This window comes from Astatotilapia calliptera, chromosome 6 (assembly GCF_964374335.1).
Source record: "Astatotilapia calliptera chromosome 6, fAstCal68.1, whole genome shotgun sequence".
NCBI classification, from domain to species: Eukaryota; Metazoa; Chordata; class Actinopteri; order Cichliformes; family Cichlidae; genus Astatotilapia; species Astatotilapia calliptera.
Window position 1 is genome coordinate 2,248,103 of NC_137427.1, and position 10,604 is coordinate 2,258,706.

Sequence of the window (10,604 nt, forward strand, 5' to 3'; positions counted from 1 at the left end):
TATGAAAGAGTCAATCTTAATGAGCAGGGTCTTTCAGTTGGAGTGTTTTTGTACTTTTATTCCATCCTAAATATGCATCGGTCTGATCTGCCAGAAGCTTTTTCTCATCAATTAAAAACAGTTTCTTTAAATGTTGTGGCGCATTTGGCCACCATCTGAAGTGGACTTGTTAGAATTTTATAATGACATGAAATGGAAAAAGTTTCAAAGCCCTGCGGACCTTTCTAGATCTCTTTTCTTTGTTCATTCCATCAAGAGAGATCGTGTCATTGTGAAACGTCTTTGTGCATCTATGCAGACGCATATTTGAATCTTCTCACTAAGCTGACCCGCCCAATTTCCACATCTCTCTCAGCTCTCATCAACACTAATGGCTGAGCCAGGAGAACCATACAGAACACACCATATGTTGCTCCCTGTAATCGGCTCATTAGGAGCCAGCCTGCTTACACTCAGCCTGAATGGAAATGTGAAACGTAGACAGCCAGATGCAGCCTGTACGCTTTTGCATGTGCAAACAAACATGTGCAAACATAAACACAGTCACACATGCAGAAACACAAGCTGCACGCGTGTGCACGTAGATACTTGTAAGTACAGTGATGCGAGCACTAAGCATGAATCACGTCTCAGTGTCCATCTGACTCTTTTCTTTTTTAGAAAAAACAAACTAAAAGAAGCACAAACATATCAAAAAAGTTTCATTTTTCAAAAGCTCATTTTTAATTAATTAATTTAGCGTAAATAATACAAATAATAAAAATTAATCACTGAGGTTAATTAGTATCAACACTTAGTAATAAAACAGCAAACATGTCAGACGCACTGATCACAATGTGGCAAAAAGCTTAGAAATTCAAGAGTTACATTTGTCCTATCACAGTGTTTGTTAATTTACACATTTAAAATATTATCTTTGTAGTACCCTTCAGATAAATATAGGGTTTAAATGATTCTAATGATATTGAATTAGTCAGGGCTCTGTGTGTGCGGGCAGGTGGAGATGTGGATCCAAATGCAGGACTCTGAGATGGAAATGTAACTGAAAACCTCAGCTTTATTGCTGGCACAAAAACAGAAACCAAACCATGAAAACAAACAGAAGCAACCAAAAAACAAGGAGCACAAAGTTCAAGAACCCAGGAAAACAGATTAAAAACCAAACTAGATCAACAGGAGTCCATGAAAAGTTCAGGGGGTCGACCCGGAGGTCAACAACACAAGGGCCAAAACAGTTCAGGGGGCGGCCGTGCGGATAGCAACGGTGGCGGTGACACAGGCAAAACAAATCAGGAGGCCGGCCACGCGGAAGGCGGCAGCGGCAACAGAGCAGGTCTGGAGGCCGACCCCGAAGCCAGCGGCGGCGACGAACTTTCTCAGGAGACCAGCCTCGACGGCCAACTAGAGGCCTGGAAAGCAGCCGGCAGAGGCGAGGTGGAACAGGATCTGATGACAATGTAGCGGCGGTGGGACCAGACAGCGGCGGGACCAGACGCTGCAGGCGACGATGTGGAAGTCGCAGGCGATGATGCTGCGGTCTCAGAATGAACTGGCTGGGAAACCGCACAACACGTGAGTGAAGCAACATTTTTATTCAAAACATAAAATAGGCTAGCATTTTTTGAAAAGGGGATTATATAATTATTTTAATTAAAGCATTCAGTAACGGCAATGAACAGATCGATATCAGCCAGAAGTGTTAAACTACCTGTGATTTTAATTTCTGTCAAGGTAAATTTATTTTTAGTTTAGGAACTTTTAGAAACCAGAAAAAAAAAAGAGTAAAAATTATAAGATCAGTTTGCAACACACACACACACACACACACACACACACACACACACACACACACACACACACACACACACACACACACACACACAGCCAAAATAACTTCTTTCTCCTGTTTCTTTCCGTCTGACCTAATGAAATGTTCAATCGCGAGCAGTTTTCTTCTCCTGTCATGCTTGGTGCCATATTCACAGCATGCCCCTGCCACACAATTTTATGAGAGCCGTCTGCACAAAACAAATCCAGCTTCTGGCTTTCAGTGTAGTGTATTGCATAATCTCTGAGGCAGAAGGCTGCCAGCATTATAGCAACCATGTTAACCTTAACAGAGACTAACTCTTAGATTATCCAACCTGAGATTAGCTAAAATGTCTCTTACACTTACATGTGTAAATTCTTAGAGGAGCTCCCTCTCCATTATGACTGAGCTTTAGTCACGTCACTCCAGGAGATGAAGCAAAGTGCTTTATAGTTAGAGCACAGCTTAAAATCACAAGTCTCCAAAACAAAAGAAACACAAGCCAAATAATTACAATGATAATACTCAGGATGTGGAGCAGGGGCCCGTTCTTCGTACGTCGCTTACTACATCCAAGATCAAATCATCGCGCTAACCGTGAGCTCGCTAATCCGGTTCCCCGAACACACCTGCTGTTGACGATTACTACAGCTGGATGAAGTAATGCGCGATCACTGGGTGCCGTAAAAGGGGCTACGCATCGATAGCAGAAACAGTGATCGGCAAGCCTCTGATTGGTCGGCGAAAATGTCGAAGGAGCGCGCACAGTACTTCACCGCAGCGGAGCAAGAACTCCTGATTGAGGGATTTCAGGAGTACCAGAGTGAAATTAAAACGCAAGGTAACAGTGCGAAGGCTGCAAAAGCAAGGAGAGAGGGCTGGCAGAAAGTTGCTGACAAATTAAACGCGTAAGTAATGCAACATATTACATGGCACCATACCATATCATATTTTATCATATCAAATCATACCACATGATATCCTCTTACACATTCGAGCCACAACCGGACCCACCAGAACATGGGAACAAGTAAGAGTGAAATACAAGAACATACTACAGAATGGTAATATCCAACACTCATATTGCTGTCAGTCACTTGAAAAGACACCCCTGAAACAATCCCTGTGTTTGTGTATAACAGCAACCAAGAAAAGGGCAGAGCAACAAAAGACAGGTGGTGGTCCTGCACCCCCTCGTCACACCCCAGCAGAGGAGCTGGCCCTAAGGTTGAATGCCACCAGACCCATTGTTGAGGGCATCCCTGGGGGCAGCTCTTCCGGAGACCAGAAGCCGGGGTGCAGTAGCAGCAGCACCTACATAACTGGTGAATGGGCTCATGATTCCATGTGCACAATGTCAAATATGTGGTTATTGCCTAAATGAAAATGCTATTCGAACTGTGACATTCATTCATTGGCACTGTGGGTTTTCTCTGTGTGTAGTGTTACATGACACACCATCACTTTTACCTGTTCCCATGGAAGGGGTGACTGGAACATGCACAGTAAGTTGGGAGATATACATATATCTGTCCCCACCCAATTGTACAGACCTATAGGCTGTACCACACCCCTTAGTAACACCATTGTGTTACCATTGCACAGGACAGTGACGCAACCCTGTCAGATGGCTGTGGTGTGGCGGAAGACCCTGTGAGTACATGCATGAATTGGCCTGAAATACCATCTACTTGTGTACTGCCATGTGTGTCTGACTGCAGTATGATTTGCAGGCCAAGAGGCCGGCAGAGAGGCCTGCTGATGCAGAGGTGGGCAGTGTTGTGATCAATTATACTGCCTATATGACATGTATTCCCCGTTAAATGTTGTCACCACAATTGACACAGGGTGACATACGTCTGCTCTACAAGAGAAGTCTCCAGCAAAAAATGGAGTATACTGAGCTGAAGAAACAAAAGCTCCTAGGTGAGATCGAACTACAAGCCCTAATGAGGCATAAACTACAATTGGAAATCGAGGTGCTTCAAAATGAACTCCAGAGTAAGTAGGAATACATGTTCATACGGAGCACTATTGCTGACCCTGCGTGACGCAGTATACATGCTCTGTTTTCCCAGGCAACTGATGACTGGCCTGTGTGTGGTGGGACAGACAACGATGCTCAAATAAACGTCAATAGAAAATGTGTCATGTCATGTTTTTATTATGCGAAATTGTGTTGCACAATCCTGTCCCGTGCAGCTCTGCCACTAGGTTGGTCCAGGTGCACTGGCTGGAGGTCATCATCAGGCTGCACCTCCACCACGGGGGTCCTCTCTCTTCTGATGGTGGCAATGTTGTGCAGTACGGCACATGCAACAATAATGTCACATGCCCTGTCAGGTGCAACCCTCAGGCGTTTTAGACACTGGAATCGTTCCTTCAGTTGCCCAAAGGTCATTTCAATGCGTGCCCTTGTCCTGGCTAGGGCTGCATTGTAGCGGGTTTGTGGCCCAGGGTTGGGGTCAGGGAACGGTGTCATGAAGTACTGCCTGCATGCATAACCTCTATCTCCGAGGAGGATCCCATCGTAGGCCCCTGTGTAATGAAGAAATGCTGTTATGTTAGGCCCGACATGAGTATGTGGCATCAACATAAGCCTCTTTTACTTACCACGCTCAAATGATGTGCATAACCCTGACTCTCTGAAGATCCGTGAGTCATGCACTGATCCGGGCCATTTTGCTTCCACATTTGTGATATGGCACATCGAGTCACACACCATCTGTGGGATTCCATTATGTGTGACCACACTCCTCCCATCGTATATTGCCATCTGGAGTGTTAGTATTGCTCACCTGCACATTTATACTGTGGCCCCCCTTTCGGTTGACAAAGTCCCCTTCAGTGGGGCCTGGGGGGGCCTTGATCGCAATGTGTGTGCAGTCTATGGTGCCAATCACATTCGGGAAGCCTGCGGACGTTGGAGCTACAGTTACCGACATAGGTCATGATTGCATCACATTCACTATCCAATTTACTGTACCTGCAATGGCGAAAAAGCCCTGTTTGACGACCTGTGGTCTTAAGTGGCTTGGAAAAACCACAAACACACCCAGGAAATGCTTGAGTGCCAGGTACACTTTGCGAATGGCCCGGCAGACGGCACTTTTCCCAACGTTCTCTGCGTCTCCACAAGTGTACAGGAACGTGCCACTCGCAAAGTAGCGCAAGGCAATGCACACAGTTTGTGCAGTTGTTAATGCCCGACTACGGTGGGTGGTACTCTTAACATGGGGATCCAGCAAGTTGGTTAGGTAGATGATACCCTCACGGGAAAATCGGTATCTCTCTATGAGCACACTGTCGCGCTGTGCTAAAGGATCCTGTCTATCCCGCAATATACGTTGGATTCTGAACACTCTCCTTATCACTCTTGCACCTTCCGCAATGGGTGGCTCGCGTAGAAACGGACAGGACATGGCTGCGACAAACTTCCCACTTCCACCTTCGCTTTTATAGCCGTGGTCTGTCATCTTGATTACACGACGTAATTTGCTATTCCTCTACTGTGGAATGTGTGTTGCATCTGGCGTGATCACCTACATGCCATAGCGTGATTACTCGTACATTTCCCTTTTTTTAGGGACTGACCTGTATGTATCTGTGTGGAATCAATAAAAGGATCAAGTGCTGCATTATCTTTAGTTACATTGATGTTATTTATTTATGGTGAAACGGTGGCGGAATGTCGCTGTTGCTTTCGTATGATGACGCGGACATACCTGCGTGGCCGCGATCTAATCCTGTTTACATAAAGTAAACCTGCTCCCGAGCAGGTTTACGCTTACGGCTCTGTTGCTATGACAGCAAGTCCCGGATGAGCTTCGGGGAACCGACTGATCCAGGATCACGCGAAATCGTCAACAATCTAATCCGGCTAACCTACTTAGCGAGGTACGAAGAACGGGCCCCAGGTCATCTACTACTAATCGGAAGGTTAGTGGTTCGATCCCTGGCTGCTCCAGTCTGCATGCCAAACATCCTTGTGTAAGATACTAAGCCCATGTTGCTCTCTGATGCATCAGCCGGAGTATGAATGTGATGCGAGTGAATGTTAGATAGAAAGCACTTGGACAGAAAAAGCTGAGAAATGTGCTTGTGTGAATGAGGCATGTTGTATCTAGCCCTGCGAGTGCTCAGGTAGACTAAAGAAAGGCTACATAAGAGTCAGTCCATTTACTGTGAGGAAGAGCAGACAAAGCCTGAGACAGGAGGACAAAAAGAAGTTGTTACCTGCAGGCAAACTATGGAGTTATGAGATCTGTGACATATCGTGAAGTTGATCCACGGAGGGCTTTAAAAACACATGATACAGTTTGGTATTTCACAGGTCGTCAGCACAGCTCAGTTAAGGCAGGAGCGATGGGCTGTCTTTTCCTTTGTACGCGAGGTGTAGGATCTGCATTTTAAGCCATCTGCAAATCAGAGACAGTGGAGTTGAACAGCCTGAACATGCAGGGAGCCAAAAGCTGATAAAAAGCAGGGAAACTGTTTTCAAGTTGACAAAACCATCGTTAATGTAACAATGCTAAATCCCGCCCTTTAAAGGATTACTGATTTGATAGTTAATGGGGCGATCGTGGCTCAACAGTTGGGAGTTCGCCTTGTAATCGGAAGGTTGCCGGTTCGAGCCCCGGCTCGTTCAGTCTCGGTCGTTGTGTCCTTGGGCAAGACACTTCACCCACCGCCTACTGGTGTTGGCCAGAAGGGCTGATGGCGCGATATGGCAGCCTGGCTTCTGTCAGTCTGCCCCAGGGCAGCCGTGGCTACAACTGTAGCCTCCACCAGTGTGTGAATGTGTGGATGACTGGGTGTGTAAAGAGCTTTGGGGTCCCTAGGGGGGACTAGTAAAAGCGCTATACAAATACAGACCATTTACCATCAAGATTTTTAACTACAGTTTAAACATATGTGGATAAAGACCAAGTGTCTTGTTACAATCTTAATGGAGCCAAACGAAATAACTTCTGCTTTGTCATCATTTAGTTGAAGGAAGTGACTGGGGACTTTGTTTCACAATGAAGTCTTGTAAGGCTTTTGGTGCATTGAGCACATACTCAGATACAGAGGATCAAATGCGATGTATAACTTGATTACTCTGAGATGATAGAAAGACAGACAATAGCTCGATCCTCTGTCTGTATTTCCCCAGCGTCCTACAAATTATCACCATTTGTTCTCTCCAGAATACAACTGTAAAGTCTCTGCTGCCTTTAACTTTAAATGCAAGAATATACATCCCTGGTTTACCACTTAGTTGGTTAGCATATGGGTGGCTTGACAAGATCAATGCATCATTTGAAAGGATGAGCTGGTCTGGTGGAAGCATCTTGCATAAGAAAAAAGCTCAGAGGCGCAGACAAGTGTTTAAAATGCCTGGGCAGTAACACAAGCATCTGAAAAGCAATTGATTGGGCACCCACTGCTGTCTGAATTGCAATTTCATCCATTTACCCCTGTTTCAGCCGAAGGCACAATGATGAAGAGTGGGAACAGTTACAGAGTGGTAAGCTCCCGAACGCATTACCCGGCCTCACCTCTCTCATTTTAAACAGTTCCATTTACATCTGTCTTCAACTCTGAACTTAGAAATTCCATCAGATTTCCTCCATTATTTAAGAAATAATGAATTAAAAACCACCCGAACAGTTTGCTAAGATCTTTAAAGAAGATATATTTAATACTTTTATAGTAACGATCTATCACTGACAGTGCAAAAACAAGGTATCACTTGCATGAATCTGCAAAGATGTATCACCAAAATCTCAGACTCCCCTCTGGCTAGAGATTATTGGCTCGCCGTTTAGGTGTCTGGTCTGTAACTTCACTCTTTTGGTTTACTGCCATTCACTCTAATAGCATTGTTTTTGACTGCTGCAGGCAACAGAAAACTTCCATGAACCCTCATTACTGTACCTGCTCAGCATGAAACAGCAGACAGACACGGTCAGAAACTAGCTGGTAAATGTGGTGAAGCATTGAGCAGCTAAAGAGCCAAACACTTCCCTCGGGAGATGGTAGGAACCAAAAAAAGATCTTCTTCAAAACACATCAGTCACAGCATCCTATTCACTCACAAACTTAAAATAATGAAAGGACAGGAGCAGTGTAGTAATGGACCAAAAAGAACAATGAAGCGTCATGATTCAAAAGTACATGATTTATGTCCCCACTTAATTGTGCCTGCAACATGCTATGAGAAAAATGGTTGCGCTCTATTGTCCCAATTTCTCAGGTGTCTCTTCTGGAAAATGCACCGTTGGTCGGCACTGTGATGGACTGCCAACTTGTCCGGGGTGTAACCTGCCCCTTGTCAGTTGGGATGAGCTCACCTCTGGTTTGCATTAGTGGAAGAAAATGGATAAATACTCAAAATTACTTTTTATCTATATGTTTATGTAGCTGTTAAAAGAATAGAGTAGCCATAGACATATTCACACCACGTCCTGCTCTGCTATTAAATGGTTTAATTTGAATATTCTTCTCACCTGTTTCAAGGCACACGGTGTGCTGTGCAGATTCTAAAGCCCCTCATGCCTTGCATTGTGGCCTACATTAATGAAACTGACTGAACTTGGTGAGTCCTAATCATTTCTTTTACAGTGAATTCCTTTTAGAGCAAAAATGGTTCTAAAAAAAATCAATAGGAAGCCCAGCATTTGGACTTGCTCACCTACACTCAAAGCTACAGCTCCAAAAAAGATTCCTGACCCTCACACAGACTCAGCAGAATACACAGGTGCTCTGTAAAAAGGAAAAGGTTATGTGCGTGTCGGTAACAGCTTTAAACATCGTTCGCAGCCCCCGCAGATTTGGGATTGGTTGATTTTGAAGATTCACTACTGACAAACTTGATTCTTCAGATCTGAGAACAGGCTTACAAAGAGCTTTTTTCTGAGCGTAAGGGCTCCATGCTGGTTCAGACGCCACTGAGCACACTCACCCATCTCACAAACAGTGATGCACTCTGTCATATATATAGTTATAGTTTAAAATTTGACTCATTCTATTGAACTAGTGAAGCCACTGCAGTAGGCTTGTAGAAACCTCAGATGCAGCACAGAAATGTGTTGTAAGTTTTATAACATCACAGTCTCACCCCGATGTTCTTAACCTGTTCTGCCAGTTTAGTTCAAGTAAACTTACCCACCCACTCATCCATCTCTGAGCCCCTCCTGGATGGCCGAACTCCTCACCTCATCTCTAAGGGAGAGGCCAGCCACCCTTTGGAAAATCAACCTTGTGATGACCCGATGATCTGATGAGGGTGTGTCGCCTTTTGCTTCAGGACAGCTGGGACAGGTTCCAGCCCATCCACTGCATAAACATGGATGCGGGGATGAAACTCTTCAATTTAGTGGAGTTCTCTTTACAGTGTTTCTCTCCTTTTTACTAACTGGATTATTTCTGAGTATTTTACACCTTTTTGTGTCATGATTCGGCTGTGTGGCAGGCAGGAAACGGACCCAAACGCAAACTCACGGGGACACGGGGGATAAACTCAAAAAGCACAGCTTTATTGCTGGAAAAACAGATAACAAGTTATAGAAAACTAAACTGGGAAAAACTAAACTGGGAAAAACTAAACGTACCGCTCACCAGAAACCACAGGGAGACTCACACACAGGATGAGGGAGACGTGGACCTAAATGCACAGAGGGTTAACGAGGGAAGTGGGAGCACACAGGGAACACAGCTGACACAGATACTCGTAACGAGACAGGCAGGAGTAACACACAGTGTTGGGAAGGTTACTTTTAACTCATTCACTGCCATTGACGTCTATAGACGTCAATTGAAAAACTTACGTTGACTGCCATTGACATCTATAGACGTCAATTACGTTTTTCAATGGGAGGGGCTAGAATACAACCTCGGGCAACTTGAAAAACTGAAGCCCACCAGCAGTAAAAGTAGACCTGCAAGGAGGTGCGGGGTTTGCGCACGTAAGGGATTGCGCAGTGAGACAAAAATGTGGTGCAAGTCTCGTTGTGTGCCCTTGCATCCCGGAAAGTGTTATAATGATTACCACACAAAAGTGAATTATTCATTGTGAATAAATGTTTCACTATGTACATTTTATTTTTTCATATATTTGTAAATAAATTGTTTTGATAAAACATAACCTTTCTCAGTGTTATTTCTGTTTTATAGAAGTGAAAAACTATTTTATATGTTAGATGTGTCACAAAGCAAGAAATATTAGTGTCAAAGGCACTTTTCTGCTTGAAATGTATTTTTCACGAAAAGCTCGTTTTCTCCCTTTTTTTGGTCAAAACAGGCATTTTTGGTGGAACCCACCTCTCTTCTACAGCTGATTACTAAAGAATGGAAAATGGTAGAAACAAGCTTTTTTTTTGGATGAAAGAAGAGAGTCTGTTCTTCATTTTGGTAGGTTCAGCGTTTATATGATCATAACACACAGTTTTCTGTGGCTCTTCAACAATGAGTAAAAATGCTCAAAAACCCTGGCAGTGGGGAGTTACCTGATTTGAAAATGGCTGGCAGTGAATGAGTTAAAATGTATTCCATTACAGAATACACGCCCCAAAATGTATTCTGTAACGTATTCCGTTACGTTACTCAATGACAGTAACGTATTCTGAATACTTTGGATTACTTAATATATTATCATGCTTTTTACAACTACGTGAATGTACTATTGCTGTGTGATTTATTACTATTACTGAAGGTCCGCGACTCTGAACTGTAGTAAAGGGACCTCTGACTAATACGGCGGGGTCCCTGTCGGCTCGTAGCCGAAAAATAGCTTTACTTTGTTGTCTGGGTC

The 10,604-nt window shown here is 44.2% G+C and overlaps 1 protein-coding gene and 1 long non-coding RNA gene across 2 annotated transcripts; one reads left to right on the forward strand and one right to left on the reverse strand.

The window, feature by feature from the left end:
• Positions 1 to 717: 717 nt before the first annotated feature.
• On the reverse strand, positions 718 to 10,017 carry LOC145429349 (uncharacterized). The gene is made up of 3 exons (XR_013909571.1): positions 8,960 to 10,017; positions 6,047 to 6,228; positions 718 to 1,553 (listed from the first exon to the last, which is right to left on the reverse strand). It is a non-coding gene; the product is annotated as an uncharacterized LOC145429349 (long non-coding RNA).
• LOC145429347 (uncharacterized) lies at positions 2,558 to 3,819 on the forward strand. The gene is made up of 7 exons (XM_080302621.1): positions 2,558 to 2,651; positions 2,809 to 2,874; positions 2,953 to 3,135; positions 3,254 to 3,315; positions 3,416 to 3,463; positions 3,544 to 3,579; positions 3,658 to 3,819. The coding sequence occupies exons 1-7, from the start codon at positions 2,558 to 2,560 to the stop codon at positions 3,817 to 3,819; spliced, it is 651 nt and encodes a 216-aa protein (XP_080158747.1).
• Positions 10,018 to 10,604: the final 587 nt, after the last annotated feature.

What these genes read in the sequence shown, in the direction of transcription:
- LOC145429347 (XM_080302621.1), top strand. Translation starts at nt 2,558, where the DNA reads ATGTCGAAGGAGCGCGCACAGTACTTCACCGCAGCGGAGCAAGAACTC. An exon ending in CAAGAACATACTACAGAATG is followed by an intron (nt 2,875 to 2,952) that starts GTAATATCCAAC and finishes TGTGTATAACAG; the next exon opens with CAACCAAGAAAAGGGCAGAG. An exon ending in AGAGGCCTGCTGATGCAGAG is followed by an intron (nt 3,580 to 3,657) that starts GTGGGCAGTGTT and finishes CAATTGACACAG; the next exon opens with GGTGACATACGTCTGCTCTA.